The 23554-nt window shown below is 34.9% G+C and overlaps 2 protein-coding genes across 4 annotated transcripts; one reads left to right on the top strand and one right to left on the bottom strand.

Annotated features, from left to right (window-relative positions):
• Positions 1-452: 452 nt before the first annotated feature.
• Positions 453-4704, bottom strand: fgl1b (fibrinogen like 1B). Its single transcript, XM_007252452.4, has 7 exons — positions 4377-4704; positions 4065-4278; positions 3176-3335; positions 2879-2976; positions 2711-2799; positions 2389-2579; positions 453-946 (listed from the first exon to the last, which is right to left on the bottom strand). The coding sequence occupies exons 1-7, from the start codon at positions 4437-4439 to the stop codon at positions 763-765; spliced, it is 999 nt and encodes a 332-aa protein (XP_007252514.3). The 5' UTR covers positions 4440-4704; the 3' UTR covers positions 453-762.
• A 3545-nt stretch (positions 4705-8249) lies between these two features.
• Positions 8250-22445, top strand: tpte (transmembrane phosphatase with tensin homology). 3 transcript variants are annotated; one of them, XM_049468992.1, is made up of 20 exons: positions 8250-8535; positions 8762-8833; positions 9530-9597; positions 10926-11003; positions 11099-11146; positions 11585-11743; positions 12710-12829; positions 13382-13481; positions 13833-13896; positions 14002-14066; positions 14185-14245; positions 14333-14414; positions 16560-16648; positions 18941-19002; positions 19092-19172; positions 19256-19361; positions 20375-20472; positions 21411-21506; positions 21607-21677; positions 21912-22445. In XM_049468992.1, the coding sequence occupies exons 3-20, from the start codon at positions 9548-9550 to the stop codon at positions 22021-22023; spliced, it is 1542 nt and encodes a 513-aa protein (XP_049324949.1). In that variant the 5' UTR covers positions 8250-8535; positions 8762-8833; positions 9530-9547; the 3' UTR covers positions 22024-22445. The 3 variants fall into 3 exon arrangements, with proteins under 3 accessions (XP_049324949.1, XP_049324950.1, XP_049324951.1); XM_049468993.1 differs by lacking the exon at positions 9530-9597; XM_049468994.1 differs by lacking the exons at positions 18941-19002; positions 19092-19172; positions 19256-19361.
• The last annotated feature ends 1109 nt before the right edge of the window (positions 22446-23554 follow it).

Raw genomic sequence — 23554 nt, 5'->3', positions numbered from 1 at the left:
CCTCTCACACACCCACACATACAGCTGCTGCTCCTGTTAAGCATACTTTTGACTTGTTTCCTGGAGTACTCACCTGTTTATATTTTAGGAGTAACAGTAGCATTTGTTTGTTTGAGCTGAGAGCTGTACTCACTCTTCTCCTCTATTAAGGCTTCTGAGTTCGAGCTCCATCGTGTTCGATACTAATGCATATTAAGAGATTATTTTTTTTATAACATCTAAACTACACAGAGATATTATAGTAAAAATGTAAAAGTTTATTTCAGCCTATTTGTTTGCAATAACTACAAACTTATAAGCAACTTTGACAAGGGACAAACTATGGGTTTCTTTTTAGAAAAGATTTCTTTTTAGAAAATGAAAATATATTAATATTATTTTTATTTGATTTCTCTGCTTTGAAAACCATTAGACACATCAGACTCATCATAAATAATTTTTCACACAAAGAGTAGATTTTGAATGCTTGTTTACTTTATCATGCACACTATTGTGTATTTAATGTCTAGATTTGTAATATAATCGCATGCTTTAGAAAGATATCCCAAAGGAACATGTCAAATATTTCTCAGTAAATAAAGTACACTCATTTCTTAGATTTGTCAGTATTTGTCAGTATAGGATATATTAAGATAAGCCACTTCTGTACACCACTTTCTTTGATATAATGCTTTAGTCTAAAGTTCACTTACAAATACAATTCTCTTGGAGTGTAGATATAAAGTGAAGATATAAGCATAGAAATGAGACAGAGGGTTTTAACTAGGCATCAGGTCCTGCCCCACTGCCCAGACTGTCCATAAAAGCCGCAGGCCGCACCTTCATGCTTGTTTGTCTGAGGGAGTACCAAAGCCCTTTCCAGGTGCTCCACACCACTCCATTGTCATGATTGGCTGTGTACGTTCCCCCTCGATAAAATCGTCCGTTCAGATTAGCAGCATGGCACCTGCCGAAAAAACACATGCTGCGATTTAACACTCAGAATTGACTTTAGAAAAAAAAATTGTTGTACTCTGGCCAGTCTTTAGCCTCGCTCACAATCAAGATAACACATCACAACTTACACAGGTGTGAGTGTTCATAAGCTGTCCTCTGAGGTAACACTTCATGATCCATTTACATACTGCTAACATGACTTTTGACATGTAAGTTAGTGAGATAAACGAAAATAAGCAACAAATGCCACTTTTAATTAAATGTCTATGGACAGACAACAAGCTACTTTTTATGTCTAAAATGAATGTGAGAGAGTTGCATATGGTTATGTAAATGCATCCAGTCAAGAGGTGTCAGACATTTGTCATAAAGGACTGTGCTAAAGATGTTCTCTATCAATTAATGAATCAAACTTTATTCATACAGCACCTTTCAGACAAATACGATTGAAAATCAAGGTACTTCACAGGTGATTGAAGAAAATAAAAAGAAGGAAAAGAGAAAAAAATATATAATTAATAATTGAATATAAAATAGACAGAAATGTTGATGAATATAAAATAGAAGTTACAAGCACTACATAAAAGCCAGACTGAAAAAATAGGTTTTTAGTTTGCGCTTAAAGATTTTAATCTTTTGAGCTTCTCTCACATCAGTTGGAAGGTTGTTCCAACATTTTGGAGCGTAGTGGCTAAAAGCAGCATCACCAAAGATTTTTGTTTTTCTTCGCGGAACAACTAAAGAGAAGATCTGGAGGATCTGAGGGGCCTTCCTGGTTCATAAATCGAAAGCATTTCAGTAAGATAGTCTAGTGCAAGCTCATGTAGTGCTTTGTAAACTAGTGGAAGAATTTTGAAATCAGTACGAAAACAAACAGGCCACCAGTGTAAAAGACTTTAAAATCTGTGTAATGTGTGCTCTCATTTGGTTCTTAGTAGAGTTTTGAATGAACTGTAGCTGGTGTGTTGTAGCTTTTGGTAGGCCAGAGAGGAGAGCATTACAATAGTCCAACCTGCTAGTTATAAAAGCATGAATTAGTTTTCTGTAGATCCAGATCAGAAGATCAGATCATAATTCTCCAATTTTCTCTCTGATTTGCAAGCCCAATCTCCATTCATATAAACTCCCGTATCACTAGTAATACCGCAAACACTAGGAGTGTGAAGACTAACACAGGCCTCCTCTGATACATGTGAAGCCTATTAGAACTTCCACTGATGTGACATCATTGGAAGGAAAAGGTATTGATCCATTATCTGGTAGCACCTTTGTCTGCTGGACCACACAAAGTCCATTTTATTTTAAATAACTTTTTTAAATGTGGCGCAAATATTTGCTTATGCACTTTATCCATATAAACATATCAAATAAAAACAATGGTCTACAGCCTAAAACATAGACATGTTGGAAATTGTTAGAATAACTATACGTTGGTTTATTTTTGTACTTTACCTGTTGTACCACCAGCCTCCTTTGTTCTCTTTGGCACAGCTTCCTTGCAGGTAGCGATCATTATCCTGGTCCCTGGTGCTGAACCCCATGCCGCTGTGGGAGGCAGACCACTGCTCCACCATGTTACTTCCACCAGATAAAGCATCCCCCGCCCGGCCACTGTACATGCCATAATGCAGCCTGTACTTATCCTACATTAAATATGGATAAAAAAAAAAAAAACAGGTATGAGCTCAAACTTAAAAAAAAAATACTGTAATATTATGAGTCGTTGAGTTGTTTTAGTTTTAAGTTTTAGTAAGATATTATATGGAAAACATACTTTTTCATCTGCCACTCTGAAGTTGTCATATATTGCATATGATTTCTGTCCATTCCAGTCCATCAAATCAATCTTCATCACATTTTGTCCTTCAAAGAAAGTCAAGATAACGTTCTTTCCACATGTGAAACCATGCAGTAAAAAATAATGAAGTAAAAATCAACCTACCTCTATTCAGCAAGATGTGAATACGATCATTGCCCAGCCAGAACTCATCTTTACTTAACTGGAAATTACCAAATCCATTCTTATACTCCTCCCAGTCTCTGCAATTGATGCAAACATTAAAGATATTGAATTTTACAGCAACTTATAGCTGTTTCAAATCAGTAACATCCCTTTATTTTTACAATAGTGTGCCAGAATCCTACCAAAGAACAGTCTCAGAACTCCTACCTCCCACAATTAAACACTTAAATTGACAAATATATATTAAAAAAATCACAAGAAAGTGGTATGCATAACCTGTTAAAGTCCACTTTTCCATTGCAACGTTTCTGCATTACAGTCCATCCTCCTCCATCGTCCATATCGCAGTAGACCAGGAAAGGCTCCATTGTTGGTTTGGGTTTAATCCTGTAGAACCCACTATTAGGCCTTATTCTGTCAAACAGCTCAGAGCAATCTGAAAAGGACAAACAAAACATCTAACAAACATTTACATATTTGTGTACACATACGCTTAAAGTCCAACATTACACTTTCTGGACAAATGCTTATTTAGTATTAAAATAAACTATTTATCTGCAGTCCATATAGTCCATTTTGTACATTCTAAAATGTATTGGATTATCTAAAAAAACATTAAACATTTAGCCTACAGAGGTTTGTCCCAACCCATGTATACTAAAGTATACAAAAGTTTACTTTTGACTGGAATTCTGGTACAAAAAGTATCACACCATAAAAATACAAAGCAGCATTATGAGAGATTTGGAATTATTGTATTTCTTACAGTGAGGCCACTTCTCAAGAAGGAAACACTTATCACATATTTTTTTCTGACTATTGAGAAGTGACACAGAAATTAATACAAGCATTTGAACTATAATGGTACAATAACATTACAGGATTTTTAAAATAATATGACTAATATGATACGATAACGATAATTATACAGTTTTCACACGAGTTTTTACCCGAATGCTCCTCAAAAGTAACACAGAGCAGCTAGCGCCATGCCGAGCCAAGTACAGGTACCCAAGTACAAAGTCAATGGAGCATCACCATGTTATGAAACTGTTAAAAATGCTACGTACTGTTGCTTTAAATAGACCCTCAATTCATTAATTAGAAGAGATAGCTATATACTTGTAGATGTATAGTGTGCAGTGACCTTGGTGCAACATATCACCTCTGTCATGAACCAGTATGTTTCCCCCGGTGCTCGGCAGTGATGGTAAGGTGGTCTCGTTGTGGTCTATCAATGGATCCAGTTTGGGCACCTGTTTGAAGCGGCGGTGTGCACGCATGTGCGCCAGTTTCCACTCGCCAAGCAACAACACTTCATCAAGCTTCTGTATACTAGCTCTTAGATTAGACACCTCCACATGACACTCATCATCTCCCTTAATTAGACAATAAGACAAAAAAAACATTATCACAGATTTGTAATTTTCTAATCATCAAATATAACATATTAAGAAAAAATAAATAAATCACTTACTAACACACTAGATGACGCAATTCCATAGGACACCAGGATAAAGAGCATCAGTGCTGCTGACATGACCAGTAGAAAGAGACAGACAAAAATTGGACCAAAGAAAACAAAATGTTTAAAAAGTCTAAAAGTCTTTAACCTCGTTTTAACAGCCTAAACGGAGGGAGATATCCTGACAGCAGTATGAAATGCGCACAGCTAGCCTCATCCCTAAACCACTGGGTCCTCTGCAGACTGAGAGCTCAGGTGTTGCCGCCTTTTAAGTTTTATTCCCATTATTTATAGGAGCAGTTTGTTACGCATGGTCTCTATTAAATCCAGAGAAAGTGTTTCACCATTTCCCATTCCTTACATTCCACTGACTTCTTTCAAGACAATGTTGTTTTGGTACAAACGGATAAGGTGCCAAAAAAAAAAACAATATTGTGAACACTTTATTGGTTTTCTACTTATTTGAATACACTTGATACTTTGCTTATTTATAATTTGTATTCAAATGCAAAACTTCATATTTTGCATGATTCCCTAGGCTTGGAAAGGGGATGGGGTGGGGATGGGGGTAAAGTGCTAAGGCCCAATCCCATTTCTCTTTTACCCCTACCCTTGCTTTCGAGTGTAACCCCTTCCGCTGAGAAGAGAGTTACAAGAAAAGGGATGAAATCCTCCCTCTAAGAATTACCCGATACAGATATATAGCAGTGGAGCGCAAAAGTTCAACCTAGCTGCTGGTTAACTAGTTAACTTTAGGGCATCGTATGACAGAAAGGGGGCAGGTGGTGAAGCAATATGTTAATATTCCCCATTCCTTAAATCCTTTTTGATAGGGACCTGAAATTAGCTTTGGGCTGTATGGAAGGGCCAAGGGGTGAAATGGGTTTGGGCCTAAGTGCAGATTCAGACAGCAGAATAAACTAGAGATTAACTAGCCAATACGATCTCAGAATTTAACAAACAATTCAGACTGCAGGATACAAACAGCCAATGAGACTGATTAAAATAGTCAATCAATGAGCAAGGCAGAACTAGCCAAGCCTTTGCAGCACTTAGCTAGTCAATCAGAGTGCAGGACTGAACTGTGGGGCTAGTAATTTTTGAAATGCCAAACAGCCCAACATTCACCTATAGAAACATGTTTTATAGAGGATATGCTTCTGACATAAAATACAAATGCAAAATGGAAAAGAGCTGTTGTTTGATTGGCTGTTTAACCAGATTTTGAAAACAAAAACTGAAATATTATGTATTATTTGACAAAAGCAAAAGAAGCAAGAAGCAAATGAATTGCTGCAATTTGCAAAGCCAAACAGAATTCAGGTAACAAAATGTGTTCACTTTTTTCAGGCTTTGCTTAGTGCAGTTGTTCTCACTAGTTCTGGTCCCTCCAGGTTTTAGAGTTCATACTAATTACAGCACACCTGATCCAACTAATGAACTAATTAACCAGCTCTTGCTGAGGAGAACTGGGTGTGTTACAGCAGGTAAACACTAAAACAAGCAGGACAGCGGTACTGCAGGACCAATATTGAGAAGCACTGGCATATTGGGTCGTCCCAATTGTGTATAAACATTTATAAGGTATATGCAATATGTTTACCATGTATTTTTATTTTATTATTAAATTCAATAATTTTATTTAGTTCTTTTTCATTTATTTTCCTTTATACAGCTATGGAAAAAACACTTCAGATTCTAAATCAGTTTCTCTGATTTTGCTATTTATAGGTATATGTTTGAGTAAAATGAACATTGTTGTTTTATTCTATAAACTATGGGAAACATTTTCATATAAAAATATTGTCATTTAGAGCATTTATTTGCAGAAAGAAATGCCGAAATAACAAAAAATATGCAGAGTTTTCAGACCTCAAACAAAGACAACAAGTTCATATTCATAAAGTTTTAAGAGTTCAGAAATCAATATTTGGTTGAATAACCCTGGTCACAGTCATGTATGTTAATAAATTAATTGATTTGGTGAATTTAAACCTTTGGCTGTTCAGACATTCATACTTGACTTACCATAAACGAGCTCTAACAGCCCAGAGCTAGCCAATTACACTGCAGAACTGAAGTGGCCAATCAGACTTTAAGATTTAGTCAGCCAATCGTAGTGCAGTAGAAAAAAAATAGCCAATCAGAGCGCATTATAAGGGAACCAATGCTACGCTTGGGTAGTTCTTATGAAATCTACAGTAATGTAAAGCAAGAAATTTGAGCAAGTGACTCAAGTTTACCAGAGTATCACCAGTCAGCATTTCTATCTGACAACATGTCAATTCAGCAGAAATTTTCCACCATCAACAGTTTGGTGATTAGGGATCAAGTTCCTGGAAATTAGGCTACATAAATAAAATTGTAAAAATCACCAACCAAAGTCATGTAAATTGTTAAAAAAAAAACATTACATTAATTTTCAGATTAATTTAATTATTGCAAAAGTAGGCTACTTTTTCTGAATGTTTTTGGAAAAAAATATTGCATCTCTTTTTGATAGCTTAAAGTCCCTGTAGAATGAGCAATCATAAAAGGTGTAGATCTTGGTCCTGGATTAACTTGATTAACTGGGTATTACTTACTTCCTGCAGTTGCTTGATAACAAGCAGATAATTTAAATCAGGTGTTTTTGGAAGCAGAGATGCACTTAAAAAAAAAAAAAAAAAAAAAAAACAGAGAAACATTTAAAGGGATAAGGTAATTTCCCAAACATCATCCAAACTATTCTATAGAGTGTTATTCTAACTCATTAGCTTGATTTAACCATCTATGGCATGATGTTGCTCTCAGTCAACAAACCATCATTTGGCTATTACACCATTCCAAACCATTTCATGCCATACCTTATTTGTTATGCATGTATTTATTTTGTTTTACTTTTAATATAATTTTACCAGGAATACCTCCAATACAATGAGGCATACAAGTGGGTCATAAATAAAAATATGTATATGTACAAGAATATGTAAAAATATATATATTTTATATACTGTATTAATGTGTAAGCTTACTAAAGCAATGTGTTTTATTCAATTAATCAGCTTGTTATCAAAATAAAAAAATAAAAAAAATCTCAAAGAGAAAATCCTCCCACTAGATATAATTCATGCTAGGGTTGCCACCTATCCTGTAAAATGCAGAACATCCTTTATTTGACAATTAATTATTGTGTCCTGTATTGAACCAATATGCGAAGCAATTTATTATTTCCATAAATGTCCATATATATATATATATATATATATATATATATATATATATATATATATATATATATATATATATATAATATATGGAGAAAAAAAATAAGAGACCACTTAAAATTATGAGTTTCTTTGATTTTACCAAGTTAAAAAACCTCTGGAATATAATCAAGAGAAAGATGGATGATCACAAGCCATCTAATCAAGCTGAACTGCTTGAATTTTTGCACCAGGAGTGACATAAAGTTATCCAAAAGCAGTGTGTAAGACTGGACAAGGAGAACATGCCAAGATGCATGTAACTGTGATTAAAATCCAGGGTTATTCGATATTGATTTCTGAACTATTAAAAGTTTATGAATATGCTCTGCATCTTTTTTGTTATTTCAGACATTTCTCATTTTCTGCAAATAAATGCTCTAAATTACAATATTTTTGTTTGGAGAAATGGGAAAATGTCCGTAGTTTATAGAATAAAACAACAAGGTTAATTTTCTATTATTTTTTATTTTTTTATTCCTTAGAGGGTTAAAACAAAAATATTTAATTTAATTTAAAAGTTGGTCCCTCAGTTCTCTTTTTTCAGTGTGGGTCTCTGACACATTGCTCCTTATGAGAAATGTGAGCCGAAGGCGGAGGGAGAGAGCTCTGTGGTCTGGTTCAGTTTAACAGCTGGGGGAAGTTAAAATCCGCTACGTTAGCAGGGAATGGGCGGATGAGTTGTGGACAGAAGGAAGAAAGTAACGCTGTGAACCTTTGAACCGTTTTCCTTAGTTTCTCTGAGTCACGAGACTTTCCGAACATCGCACAGACAACGATGAAATAACGCCAGAGTGAAATAAAGCGCAGCGGAATGCGAGACTGTGGAAAGACTTACTCTTGTTGGTGAATAGAAGACAGAAGAGCTGAAAGAAAGAGCAGGAAAAGGAGAAAAAAAGGCTGTAACCTTCCGCGGATGCTGTGTGGTTTGTATCAGCGTGCAGTAGCACCGTTTATCCAGTGTGTACTTACTAAAATGTTACAGTTTTTAATGCTGAAGTCATTTTACAAACGTTCACAGCGTTTTTGAGGTGGTTTGGTGCGAACTGTTTGCTTTAACATGTAACTTTAACTACATTTGGAGACTTTTGCTTTGTAACATGATGTAAAAACCTGTAGCCTGTGTTTATTATTGTTTTTTTTTCTCTTTAGGCCCAGAGATATTTGAAGCTTCTTTTGTTGAATTCCTGAGTAACACAAGCCCAGATCTGAACAGTCTAACAGGTAAAGCCTTTCACAGGTTTAAAAACTCGTTTTCTCCTCGTTTCAGTTCAACTTTGAACATTTTGCTTGATATTTTTTGGGGGGAACCAGCAAAGTGGGTAGTTAGGGTATACATACATCTATTGGTGTTTCTTTTCCAGTCCATTTTTTTTCCTTTGAGACAGTTTAATACATTCAGAGTCTGTGGAAGCCCATTTCCACTGCTTTGAAAAAAAAAAGTCATAGTTTTGAGATACTAAGTTATAATTTTGAGATGCTAAGTCATACTTCTGAGATACTATCATACTTATGAGGTGCTATGTCATTATTGCGAGAGATATTAAGTCATAATTTTGAGATACTAAGTCATAATTTTGATACTGTCATACTTATGAGATGCTAAGTCATAATAATGAGACGCTAATTCATAAATATGAGATGGTAAGTCTGGGGGCTCATAACTATGACTAGTATCTCATAACTGACCTAGTATCTTATATTTATGACTTACTAGATACATTGTCTCAGTGTCCCAGAAGTATGACTCGGTATCTTATTATGACTATATATCTCATAACTATGAAATATGACTTAGTATCTCACAATTATTACTTACTATCTATAATTATAAGTGGAGGACCCTTATTTTTTCCAAGTGGTAGAAATGTGCTTCCATAATAATCAGACATAACAGCTGTTTTTCCTCTTGTGGAACAGAAAAAATATCTCTTAGAAATGACATCAGTGCATTTTAACCCTGGGTTGGATTCCAAAGACGTTAATGGGTGAGTGAATAACATCCAGTTAAAAGACTTGAACTTCACCAGCACTTGCGACCTTTACCCTTATAGTTCCAGCAGCACTTTGGCAGTCCAATCAGCTTTACACTCCATATTATCACAAGTTTGCTCTTCTATAAACAAATACAAAATTTACACCACATACCGCCATGCATTTTTTTAATGCATTTTGCATTGCACTTAAATCAAATCAGTGATTTGTTTCATATTTTCCGCAACTAATAATTACATACATAACATTGTCCCTGATTAAGGATAGAAAATAGAACTGTGATTATGGCATGCCAAAGCTTGGGAGTAGGCTGGTTGTTTGGGAAGTAAGTGTTTATACTGTAAGTTTACATTGACATGCCACAGGTCATGCAGTTGGAGCTAGTTTGTCTGTTTGCATGGACTAGTTTGTATTTCTAGCCAGTTGTCACCAGTCACAACCATTATTATCCACTGTGCTGTCCACCCTGGGTGGTGATGCCCCCTATAATGTATTTCCAGTACACACACAGAAATGTGTGGATTGAGGAAAGTTAAATCACCACCCAGCTTCAGAAATATAAGCCTTACTCACAAGATAATAATTCTCAATCAAAATATATGAATGTGGGCATTTCCAAGCTGTACCATGAGGTGGTTATGCTTTGTGAGCAATTTAGATACTGTTATTCCAAGATTTTTGGCATGTCAGTGTACATTACATTGTTTTTTTTTTTTTTTCAAATCATAAAGTGTCACAGTAGGTGGTGATTCTTCACTGAATGGACTTCTTTACTTGTTAAGTCTGCTGGGGTTCTGGGCTGTTTCCAACTACTCTGTATGTCTAATTGTTTGAATAAGAAGCTGCTAATTAAACTTTAAATTTAGCAGATTAGTAGTTGGTATTTCTGAGGGCAGGTACAGATGCTGGACGATCAGTTCTGGATAGGTACACCACACCAGTTCATCATAGAGGTGTTGGATGAAACGTGATCCAACCCCTGCCCCCCCCCCCCCCCCCAACCTCCAGCCTTGTTAGCTAGCACAGTCAAATTAAAAGAGTCTGCAGTCCCTCTGTTGATGCATGTGGGCTAAGCAGTTTGGGATTTGTGTAGTTCAAGGTGTTTTCACAGAGCTTTGTTATGTTTATCTCGAAACCTTCTACTGTGATGAAAAAATCTGATTAATTATGTAGGTGCATTATATAGGAAAATATTGTCTAGATACTTTTGGACAAGTGTACAAGTATAAAGAGTTACTAAAACTTTCTTTCTCTCTCTCTCTCTCTCTCTCTTTCTCTTGTGCTATATTGCTTTTGTTTTTTCTTTTCTTTTTTGGTGAAGAAACGGTACAATGGAAGAAGCTCAAGTGCAGATTGATGATGGCAAAGAGGGAAATGAGGAACCAGACACATTTTATTAGTAAGAACTCACCCACCCATCAACTAAAACAATATAGAATAGAACAAATGCAATGAGTCAGATTTTTTACTCAATGTCTTCGGTTTGTCTTGCAGTCGCACCAGGAAAAGAATTGCTCCTTTTGTGATGTCATTTGGCTTTCGGTGAGTTTAAATATTCACTAACTTGAGTTATTTTATGGGTCAGTGACATGTTTATATTTCTGTCTAACTGATCAAACAGTTTAAACTAGGATTAATCATATAGGGTAAATAAATATTAATTGCTGAAACAGTTGCTTAAGTTGATTTTTTTTTCTATCAGTTTTTTTCTGATTCTTTTGTTCTGAAGTACAGTTAAGAAATGAAATAAAGGAATTAAAATATGAAATCATTACGAACACTTAATGCAAACACTTTGTTTTTTTAAACAAATTATGAAGGTTAAAACTTTTAAGAGATAAGATACTCTTATTTTTTCTTATTTCGTTGACACTTGTATTAGTGTAAACAAATTTTTTGCTGTACATTGTGAAATGTGTATATTTTCATTTGTAAAACAGGATTAATTGGCACATTCCCTTTCCCTTCTGTCTAACTCAGGGTCTTTGGAGTAGTGCTCATCATACTGGACATTGCTTTGGTGATTGTTGACCTCTCCCTGCAAGACCAAACTGAAGTGAGAACCCCTCTGGAGGCCATCTCACTGGTCATCTCCTTCTTCTTCATCATTGATGTGCTGCTGAGGGTCTATGTAGAAGGGTTAGTAAGAGACTGTACAACAAATGCATTTTTTAGCTAGCTCTTGTCATAATAGCTCTGATGAGCTGGTGAATTTGCAAGATATAAATCATCTTAATTTATATACCTGTGTTACAGATCTGGAGATTTGTATAGCCAGTCATTTAATGCTTCACAAGAAAGAGGGGTCGTTTTATCAGATAATATTATTTGTACTTGTACATGCATGTTGGTCTTTTTTATGCTGGTCTTTTTATGCTTGTGGCAGGAAGTGCTGTTCTGGCAGCAGTTTCCTGTTTGACCAGAGTATTGAATTTGTGCAACAGTTCTTGGAGGCATTTACATTGACCCAGTTCTGCACAGGAAAAGGAAATGTAATGCTTGGTTGTGCCTTTTTAAGATTTATCTATAGAATGTTTTTTTCTCTTAATAGAAATGTAGATAGTCAAAACAGTTGTTTGTGGACTGTTTCTTCTTTGTTTATAAGCATATAAAATTAATGCATATCATCATCTTATTATAATCCATTCTTAATTACCCAAGTAATGCATGACTAATTCAGAAAGTTTTACTCTGTAACTTTGGTGAAGTGGTCAAGATAACCCTAGTGATTTTTTTTTTTTTTTTTTTTAGTACTGCATTATCATATTTTTGTAAAATCCTGTAATGTTTCCACAGCAGACTATATGCTTCTTTCTCTTTTGTTTTGTATTTATAAGCCTTTCCAGATGTATAAACTCCTTACTTTTGGATCAAAGCATGTATTACACTTGCAGTTGACAGTTAGGCAGAACCAGCAAAGACCATCACAAGTGAAAGAAGCATGTGGACACCCAAATATGACTACGTATGCAGTAATGTGCTGTTTTACAAGAGGTTTTTTTCAGCTACATCAAAGTTACGTTGTCTAGTAACAGCGTTCACTGTTTTGCTCTGAAACAATGATGCTGCTAAATGTTGGCGAGCTTTCTTCACTGTGTGTTTCAGATTCAAGGTGTACTTCAGCTCCAAGTTGAACATCATGGATGCCTGCATTGTTGTCATCACTCTGATTGTGACCATGATCTATACGTTCTCAAACTTCTCAGGAACCAAACTTATTCCCAGGTACAGTTTAGGTATATTGTATGTCCAATGTTGCATTGATGAAATTATCGGGGGGGGGGGGGGGGGGGGGTCCACAATATATATATATATATATATATATATATATATATATTGTTTGTTAATCATTAAAGCAGCGTTCTGTAGAGTGATAATTGTTAACATCATGTAGATAGTGGTGCAACATTCATTTATTAAATTAGTACAATACTGTATATCAATACAGTATTGATGTAGTAAGAAGCCTGTTCATTTTCAAATGTTAAGATCAGAGTTTTTAGATTTTAGTTTTTTTTTATATAGGTTTTTCTTGGATGTTACACAAGTGTTTAGTATAGGTAAGTATAAGTGTTGATTTAGGTTGTAACAGATTTTGTATTACAGGAATTTTTTTCAATGTTTCATTACAGCTCCAATAAACTGTTTTTAATATCCATTCATCAATAAATTATCAGACTATGCAAAGAACAAATGCTGTGTTAAGATGATGTGGTAAACTATTAATGTAGATGTTCTTCTTTCTCAGCTAATCATGTGATTTGCTCTCATTAACAGGGTGGTGAGCTTCCTGAGGGCTTTGAGGATAGTTATTCTGGTGCGTTTCTTCCGTCTGGCCTCTCAGAAGAAAGAGCTGGAGAAAGTCACTAGAAGAATGGTGAGGATCTAAATGAGTGTTGGCCTCTTTTTCTCGTAATCATTCTTTTATTGCTAATGAAATTTTAAACTTAATTACAGTTTAATTATTTTGTCATGATTAAAAGTGTATTAAATAAAAAAATATACATTTTAATATATATATATATATATATATATATATATATATATATATATATATATATATATATATATAGAGAGAGAGAGAGAGAGAGAGAGAGAGAGAGAGAGAGAGAGAGAGATAGATTGGAAAATAATGTATACTTTATTATTATTAAAATCTATCAAAACTTTTAAAATACACCCAGGTCACTGTTTGTATGCTGATTTGTGGTATTTGTGAATCTTGCAGGTGTCCGAGAACAAAAGACGGTACCAAAAGGATGGATTTGATTTGGATCTTACTTATGTCACAGGTTGGGATGCTTAATTATGTAATCTTTTTTTTTTTATCTAGATTTTCTGCTTATGGTTTGAGTTCTAATAGTTAATAATGTTTGTTTTTCTATTTCCTTTCTCAGACAGAGTTATTGCCATGTCTTTTCCCTCATCTGGAAAGCAGGCACTCTACAGGAATCCCATAAAAGTAAGCTAAACGTTTAAGAAAATAAAATAAAACTGAGAAGTCTGTAGAAGGCAATTATTTTAGCTAAATAATTGATTTAAACAGTTTATGTAACAATGCTACAATTTTCTCTATTTAGGAAGTTGCCAGATTTCTGGACACAAAGCATCCAGATCATTACAGAGTTTACAATCTCTGCAGTAAGTTAGATCATATCATATTATATTATATTGCTGGAGAAACTCACTAAATGAGTGGTGCTGAGCATAGTTTTGGTCTTGTTTCAGGTGAAAAAGGCTACGATCCACTGTTGTTCCATTACAGAGTGCAGCGAGTGATGATTGACGACCATAACGTGCCGTCATTAGAGTAAGTAACGAGCAGCACTTTACACAAAGGCTTCTTCTGCCGCTAATGCTGTGTTCCACTTAGCTTTAATGTTGGAGCTGGAAATAACTTCACACCTGAGTAGACAACGTTCTGTTAAAATAACTGTACAAAATATGTCAAAAATGTTTCAAAAACATCTCATAACTTACCCTATTAGTAAAACTAGCACCTGTACATACCTAGTTATAATTGAGGTGTATATGAAGCACTGTGGAAAAGGGTCATGAAAAACCTGGAGAAGTCATGCAATTTGAAAATAGTCATTTCAAGGTCTGGATAAGTTTTGGAAAAATAAAAATACCCAGAAAGTCAAAGAAATTTACTCTACAAATCTTTGCGTTTCCATTTATTGACCCTGTTTATCGACTGAGAAAAGCTATTTATAAATAATTTGATGTTTAGGCGATTTTTACTTAGCACTTTGCATAAGCAAGCTGGCTGTGTGTGGTCCTAATCTGATTAGAGTTTCAGATGGGATATAACTGTAAATTCACAGAGAAAAAGTGTGTGTTTATGCTGTAATTAAGCTCTTGCTCTCTTCCTCTCTTTGGGAAGCATATTGGTTATATATGCAAATAAATGACCAGTAGTGTGGCAAAAAGGCAAGATCTAAACAGATGCATTTTAAATCTACACAATATACAAATCTCAGCCAACATGTTCCACGACAACCACATATCTGCCAAATTAGTTTATTTATAATTTGTAAAAAAAAAAACTATAAATCACTGTAGAAATGTTTATCAGTGTTTGGAATGGGCCTGAGCTGATGAATACATCAACACAGAGTGAAGTAATTTAGCCCTACACTATGGAGCTCCCAGGATTTGACACATATTTTATTATTGAAGATTGTGTGTCAGCATTGCTTAAATAAATGTTGTTTTTTATTTAAATACATTTAATGTAAATATAGGCCTACTATAATCAGTTTTGATATACATTCTTGTATACACTGATGTTTTAAACACATTAACTTTAACACATAAATTTGAGGCGAAAGCATAGAAAAAGAATGGAAAATAATTGAAATTAATAGGTTAACACTATTTGTAGTCTACATGTGTATACATATTGTATCCCTTGTTTTCTTATTTCACAATTGAGGGAATTGTGAAATAAGGGGAAAAAGTTAGCTAAAGACTTTGATGTTTACTACAGCTTGTTTGTTAATCATGTACTAGTGTTTTATAACAAATGTAACCAAAATATGTCCCACATTTTTTGTCCCAGGTTATACATTTTTGCATTGTCAGCGATACCAGACGCACATTCACACACAATGGAAACCTGAACAGCTAGACGTGCTAATGAAACGTAAAATACTACTGCTTTTACTACTGTTGATGTTTGGTGAAGCCATCTTGCGTTTTGAACTTGTGGGGTTATTCCAGTTGAAAAGTCCTACTTGGAACTTGGAAATACCCAGTTCTGAATTCCTAGTTCAGATGGAATGCAGTATAAGGATTCACATTAGAGCTCGACCCAACCTGCCCCATACACTGTCATTTTGAGCCAAAGCCTGAATTAAACCTAACATTTTTTTGAGTAAGTAGAGCATTAAAACTGCGCTTTAAAAAAAAAAAAAAAATTCGTGCTGTTTAGAATGAGCAAAATCTGTTCAGAATAATGTTAATTAACATTGCAACACTGAAGAAGACCTATTATTTAAGAAAAAAAAAATACTTTCTCCAAAAAGATTATAACAAGAACAATGCAAACAATGATTCAAAGGCCTAAACATTAGGCTAGAAGAATGATGTCTAAATGACTTTCCTCTAATTTAGTATAATTTAACATGGTTTAAGAAAAGAAAATAATATTTAATTTTTAATATTTAATAAATTTAATATTGTGCTTATAGTCTATGTGCAAACACACAAACAAAATAATTAATAAGGCTTTTTGCACTGCACTACACAACGCTGCAAGTTAAGTGGAGTGTGCACTTTGCACTTGTGCAACTTTTTTTAAAACACAGTTTGATTTGTTTCTGCTACATTGTGATTCATAGCTTTATATTAAATAAAAATAATGGCTTGGCTTGAGCCAGGTCGGACCTTGGGTCGGGTTTGGGCAAAGAACCTAATTCACATATTGAACTTTGTGTTACTGTGTTCTCAGTGACATGTTGAACTACACTGCCAGTGTGAGGGAATGGATGGCTGCAGATCAGAGCAACGTCATTGCCATCCACTGCAAAGGAGGCAAAGGTGATGCTGAAGTTTTCACTGATTTAAAGACATCATCAATGTTTTCTATATGTATTTGATTTGATTTTTAGGTTAACCTATCACAATAGTTGTTCAGCTGGATGTCTAAAGCCCTATCTAAACTGGATTCACTTATTTATTTTAGCTGAGGAGGTGGGGTATTGTAATTATTAACAGATATCATTCTCTGTGATATTATTAACGTCTAAATGTCAGTCATTAATCCTATGCAATTTGAAATGTTTGTAAATATTCAACAATATACATGTAAATAGTGTTGTGGGTTTTCTGAGGTATGGGAGCATTGCAGAAGAGTTAAGTTTTTTTGTCATGGCACGGATATGTCAGGGTATAGCAAAACTCAGGTGTATGCTTTGTACAGTAGTCAAATTCAAACGTTGCATCTTTTCTGTTATTTCAGCTTGTTATAATTTTCTGCAAATAAATGCTCTAAATTAAAATATTTGTATTTGGAATTTGGGAGAAAAGTTGTCCATAGTTTTTAGAATAAAACAGCAATGGTTATTTTACTCAAACATAAACCTATAAATGGCAAAATCAGAGAAACTGATTCAGAAACTGAAGTGGTCTCTATTTTTTCCAGACCTGTTTGTTATGAACATGTTACTGTATTTTTGTATTTACTGTAAGTTGGTTATAATATATTCTTATTACATGTTTTTGGTGGTGAAATGCAATACGTAAAATTATTAGCTGCTCCCATCTGAGTCATTTATGCAAAGTATACTGTATTTTCCTGATGTAATGAAGTAAAAATGCATTACTCCACCTCCACAGATAAAACTAATCCCTTCGCAATAGGGCTTACGTTGGGTGTCTGAAGTTTGCAGTTTAACTCTGTGGGTGATACAGCTGCTGGACACCTGTAGCCACTTTGTTAGTCCTGGGCAAAAATCAATATGCAGTCACTTCTTACTGCAGTTAGTCATCTCAAATAGATTTGCTTCCGAATTGACTTGAATTGTGTGACCAGTATTTTACTCTCCATAAAAGCAGAAAACCATTTGTTGCATAGCTACAGTCTGTACTTTTGTACTTTTTATAGAGAAGTATCACACGGGGTCATAAACCTGAAGAAACCTAAACCAATTCTGTTTGAGATTGCACAACTCTGAGTTGTTTTAGGCAGGTGTGTAAGAATTTAGGTATGAAGTTCACACATGATTATCCTGGTGACTGCAACAATCAGGGGAAACAGTGAGGAAACTAAAACTAGCAAAAGTATTTAAACAAGATTTTGATTATTTTTACTGTCTTATTGTTTTTATTGTTTCTCCATCTCTGCTACAAATTAAAGGCTTAATCTCTGTTTGGGAAACCAACCCATGGACACACAACACAGTTGTGAAATTCAGTGTTAAAGATGCAGTACTAATAATATTCACTGCTGAAATTGTTTCCACATCCTAATAAGGTGCTGCTACATGGCTACTGTAATATTTCAGATGTGTTGCTAGGGTTTTTAAGGTGGTTGTCGAGTGGTTACTCTGGTAACCCATGTGGTTAGTTGGGAGTTACTAGTGTATTTGTATCATTGTTAGATTGTGACAAAACTTTGTACCCCATTATTTTATATGTGAAATATTTTGTTTAATTATTTGACACAAACTATGCAGCCAATCATAAAACTGTACACAAGCCCGACTCAGGCCAAACAATCTGTTGGAACCTGTTGTGTTGATATCTCAGAAACTGGGAGGAATCCATCAGAAATACTCATGTTTTGTAAACATAAATATATTTTCATGAAAGTAAATATTATTTAACAATGAGCCAAAGTTATTTTGTACCTACTATAGATGTAGAATGTTGTACAATTTTAAGATATTTTAATAATTGCATGAGGTTTAGTAAATTTTGAACCTAGAGGCTGAATTTTCAGATTTGGAGTGAATAAAATTACACAGAGGTGATACCACATTTATGATTGAAAAAGTTAGTTATAATACGATAGTCTTCAGGGCAAATCCTTCAGTATACGAAAAGCACAATCAGTTTAAACCTGTTTAACTACATTAAATGTTATGATGTCTCATATTGCACTCGTGTTCTCATATTGTACACTGTTTATGCTTATGCCCGGCTGTCCTCTTCTTCTTACGTATGTAGTCTCATAGACGGCAGGGGTGCCAGACTAAAGAAACAAACACACAATGGCTGACAAGCTGAATTTAAGTTAAAAGAAAATGTGTTTGTAATGTAATATTTGAGAAGGGCCATTGAGCATTTCGAATCAAGTCAGCTTGAGAACTGTTTTTTCTGTTACAACAGGGCGCACGGGTACGATGGTGTGTACATGGTTGATTGACAGCGATCAGTTTGAGAGTGCGCAGGTACTGTATTTCTCCTGAGGTGAGGTGAATGTGTATGTATATATTCAGAGTGTCAGAACTGCTCCTTTAGTTTTGGCTGTGCTCTGCAGGACAGCCTGGATTACTTTGGGGAGAGACGCACAGATAAAAGCATGAGCTCAAAGTTTCAGGGTGTCGAAACTCCATCTCAGGTGAGTCGTGTTGACTTCGGTGTTCAGACTGTGACTGTTTCCACTGAAGGAGAGTTTGACAGGTTCTTTTCCTGTAACTGTAGAGCAGGTACGTTGGGTACTATGAGATCATGAAGAACAAGTATAACCGGCAGCTGCCTCCTCCACAGAGCCTGAAAATTAAGAGCATGCGCATTCACTCAATCGCAGGTAAATGTATATACTCATTATTTGTATATAGTTCAATACCAGAATTCTAATAGAATTATACACACAATAAAATATTATATAAAATATTTTTACCAGTGTCATTGGCTGTGTTCACATTACAAGTCTCATTAATGACTGTTTGATCTGATATGAATGACCCTTTCTGTTAAACAGCACACATGCTCTCAATTTTTTTTGTGCTGCTCTGCCAGTGCTACTCAGTGCATTCACACTGGCAAACAGATGTAGGAAATCCACATATAAAAGAATTTTGCTATGGATTTTTATTTATATCCAATCAGTTGAAGGATAAGACCAAGTAGTTAAACATACAGCTCTGAAAAAAATTGGTTTTCATGCATCTTGGCATGTTCTCCTCCACCTGCCTTACACACTGCTTTTTGATAACTTTAGGCCACTCCTGGTGCAAAAATAATTCAAGCAGTTCAGTTTGGTTTGATGGCTTGAGATCATCCATCTTCCTCTTGATTATATTCCAGAGGTTTTCAATTTGGTAAAATCAAAGAAACTAATCATTTTTAGTGGTCTCTTATTTTTTTCCAGAGCTGTATGTCTGCACTCCTTTCCAAAAGTATTGGAACAGTTAGGCCAATCACTTTTTAATGCTCTACACTGAAAACATTTGGGTGTAACAAAAACATCAATAAAAGATTAATATTGAAGACAAATTGGTGAGTTCAAATAAAAGGTGCTATCTTTTAAACTGTATACCAGATCCAAATACCTGAAAATAAAAGCTGAAATGTTGACCTTTTGTCTTCTATTCATCTTTTAATGTCAAACCCAATTTATTTTCACATCTTAAGCAGAAATAAAGAAATGAGACTCACTTATTATATCACTAAGTACTTTGGGGGGCAGTGTATATTTAAGGGCTGTTCCTGTGTAGTTCCAATTAAAATCTGCAGTCAGTCTGGTCCTTTCAGAGTGACTGCACTGTTGTGGAGGAATTGGTTTTAATGCTCCTGGGCATTGCTGTGTTTGTTGTGCAGGTGTGGGAAAGGGCAATGGCAGTGATCTGAAGGTGCGGATCATAGTGAAAAGAGAGCAGGTGTTCCAGTGTGTCTGTGCCACACAGACAAACTGTAGGGTAAGCTAACTTTTAAAGGTTTTCTACAGTATAAAACTGTATTTACTTTCTCATAGTCAAATGTAGTTTCAGTACATGAAAGTGAAAATCTGTGAACCATCCTAATTAAAACCAGAGCTATATGGCATATCCAGAACAGACATGTAAAGTGGGCTAATCCCACAACCCCTAAATGATTTAGTAGTTTAGGGTGATTCACACCTACTTTTTTAAATTTGTCAAATTAAACTGTTCATTTTCATGCTGTTTGTTTGGACATGGGTGTGTACAGTAATCACAACTGCAATAAGACTGCTGAGAACTGTTGGTCTTCGGTCTAGTATAAAATGTACTCTGAATTGGTTGGTTTGTGCAAGAACATGATCTGACCTTGATCCAACCCATCTGTCATGCATACTCTTTAAGATGTGAATTATGCCACCTCTTCTGTGGCTCCATGTTAAACTGCACAGAAATCAGTTTACTTTCTTGCTCCCAGCCAAGACAGCTCTGACCAACAACCAAAGAGATTACAAAGATTGTTGTGACTCATTTTGGTGAGCTTCATTTTTTTTCCTCTGTTAAAACAACAAACAATGAGGGAAATGCTTCAAGAGCATCAATTAATTGCCTGACTTGGACCAGAGCAAACAAACTATAGTGTGAAAAAAAACAGCCTTACATACACTATTAAAAGATTTTGTACATAAATACACTAGTGAAAGCGTTTGTGAATCAGTATCATCTTAAATCCAAATCATACTTTAAATATGTACAATTTATGTATCAAAGAACAACTTTTAAATACTCAATAAGCTCATTATATTGAACCTTTTAAAGACAGTAGCAGCCCACTAAAGACATAAATCACAATGTAATTGTTGGAAAAGGTCTTTCAGATGTTTGTCTTATGTTTATTTTACTGTTTGCTCATATACTATGTTCTCATATTTTACCAGCTGTTCCCAGATACTGAAAACAATGCTGTGGTGATCAGCTTACAGGAAGGGCCAGTGGTTTGTGGTGATGTTAAGGTCATGTTTGAATCCAGTGCTGTAAGTTCCCAATCTATTGTAACGTAAGAATGATTTTATGGACATACAATTTTCCAGTTGTTTGGCAAAATGTTTTTTCTCTATTGTTCTCTATGCCCAGGGTCTTCCAAAGGGGTATGAGGACTGCCCTTTCTATTTCTGGTTCAACACTTCATTTGTAGAGAACAACAGGTGAGGTTTTTGTTGTCCATTGTTCTCAGAAGCAGACACTGGCTGTGTTTACCTACCAGACCACTGTGGTTATAGATTTTATATATAAAAATGCCAGGCCATTCAATTCATTTATTAGAATATTTTGATATGTTGTCCCCTCTCAATTTAGTAACATTACTGCTTTTAATGTAAAAGAAAAGTTATATGGACTGCTGCTTTAATGCAATCTATAATGCTTTGGTCCCAAAACAGGCTCTATCTGTCAAGGGAGGAACTGGACAACCCACATAAGTCCAAAACCTGGGACATCTACAAGGAGGACTTTGGTGTGACCGTGTCTTTCAGTGACCCTGCACTTATGTAGCAGACAACACTTGCTTGTGTCTAAATCTTTGCTCTAATGTAGGTTTTTACACACTTATAAAAGGTGTTTGATGTTTAGGGATTGGCTTCGGGCATATTGTGCCCCTAAAGCTATAGCTATATAACCTCAGTTTTATGTCCATCCCCCATCTTCACTGCAAGAGCTTTTTACTGAGCCGTGCATACACTACAATATTATGCATTTGTTTGTCATAGGTTTTTTTCTTGAAATGAAGACATGTTTGTGTCAGTTTAGCATATTATGCCTCCAAAATGTAAATCTTGCTCTTTAAGCTTGAGTGTACATCAAATAAAGCAATCAAGGCTGTCCCCACTACCACTGTGAAATGATCTATGGTTATGTGTGCAGAAACGTATTTTTGTAGTACACATGTATTGAAATAAATACTCATGTCTCTGTAACACTTGTCTGTCTCTCTTTTGAATTAACAACTGATCTGGGTTGCTGAATTTCTGCAATTGTTTTTAAGGATAGATCTGAGTGACTTGTTTTAAAGTAAAAAGTCTGGTCTGACAGGTGGGCATGCAACTCTAAACTCTTTAGAATCAGCAGTTTTAGAGGTGACCTTTTTCAGAAGCTCTGTTGATGCCATTCTGATATAGAAGGTTTAAAATCAAATCTCAAATGTTCACCTTTTATAATAGTAAATAAAATAATGTACTATGTAATTGTGTAGTACACAAACTTTATAAACACAAACTTTAATTAGAACTAGAACTGATATACACTATATTAGGCTGCTGTTAGTACAAATGGATATATTAAAATATAATATAAATATTAAAGACAAAAATGCTTATGTTAAGAGTTCTGTTTTGGTTATTTTTCTTAATGTTTAATTTGTAAAAAAAAATGGAATAATAATATATAAACCTTTTATGATACAATCACATTTCAGTGCTTGGTTTCACTTTTTTTTTCCCCTAATGTTTTCTTAAGCCTTACCAAATGTTCACATCAGTGTCTCAGCACTGGCATTCAGAGACCCTTATTCGTATAAAGTAAACTATATAGCTAGTCGTTAAGTATTGAAAGACTAGGATACTAAAAGCCATTAATGTTCTCCCTGCTAAGACGTCCAGGTCGAGGCCAGCTGATCGAGGAAAAAAATCCCTTTGCTGATCAAGAGCTGTTTAACAAGTATAATGTATGTTTTTTTTTTTTTTTTTTGCTGGCCTTGAGCTTTTATTTTTTCAATTTTGTACTGGAGTAGAAGTGTATTTTTAGAAACTTGTCTTTATTTGTCTCACTATCTTTATATATCAGTTGCTTTAAAACATTTGAATGTTAAGCATAATTTAAATATAACAAAACATAAAGGTTGTTTTAATAAACGTTAGCAATAAATAATCTCAAAATAACACATCTAAAATACAGCAGACTAATAGTTAAGTTACTAATAATTAAGCGTGCTGTTCAATTTTCCACGTTTAGAAATGTGTTTGACAAGCTATACTAACGCACCATCCATAATCTCATCAGCAGCTCAGCTGTGACTTTTGGAAGAAAC

Source organism: Astyanax mexicanus, chromosome 20 (assembly GCF_023375975.1).
Source record: "Astyanax mexicanus isolate ESR-SI-001 chromosome 20, AstMex3_surface, whole genome shotgun sequence".
Classification (NCBI taxonomy): Eukaryota; Metazoa; Chordata; class Actinopteri; order Characiformes; family Acestrorhamphidae; genus Astyanax; species Astyanax mexicanus.
Note: the sequence above shows the minus strand (reverse complement) of the source record. Positions and strands in the feature narration are given on the sequence as shown.

Excerpts from the sequence above, each read along its gene's own strand:
- tpte (XM_049468992.1), top strand. The coding sequence starts at position 9,548 with ATGACATCAGTGCATTTTAACCCTGGGTTGGATTCCAAAGACGTTAAT. Across the intron at positions 11,147-11,584 it reads GTGATGTCATTTGGCTTTCG|GGTCTTTGGAGTAGTGCTCA; the intron begins GTGAGTTTAAAT and ends TGTCTAACTCAG. Across the intron at positions 19,173-19,255 it reads GTGTCGAAACTCCATCTCAG|AGCAGGTACGTTGGGTACTA; the intron begins GTGAGTCGTGTT and ends CTGTAACTGTAG.
- fgl1b (XM_007252452.4), bottom strand. The coding sequence starts at position 4,439 with ATGTCAGCAGCACTGATGCTCTTTATCCTGGTGTCCTATGGAATTGCG. Across the intron at positions 2,800-2,878 it reads TCACATCTTGCTGAATAGAG|GACAAAATGTGATGAAGATT; the intron begins GTAGGTTGATTT and ends CTTTCTTTGAAG. Across the intron at positions 2,580-2,710 it reads TCAGAGTGGCAGATGAAAAA|GATAAGTACAGGCTGCATTA; the intron begins GTATGTTTTCCA and ends TATTTAATGTAG.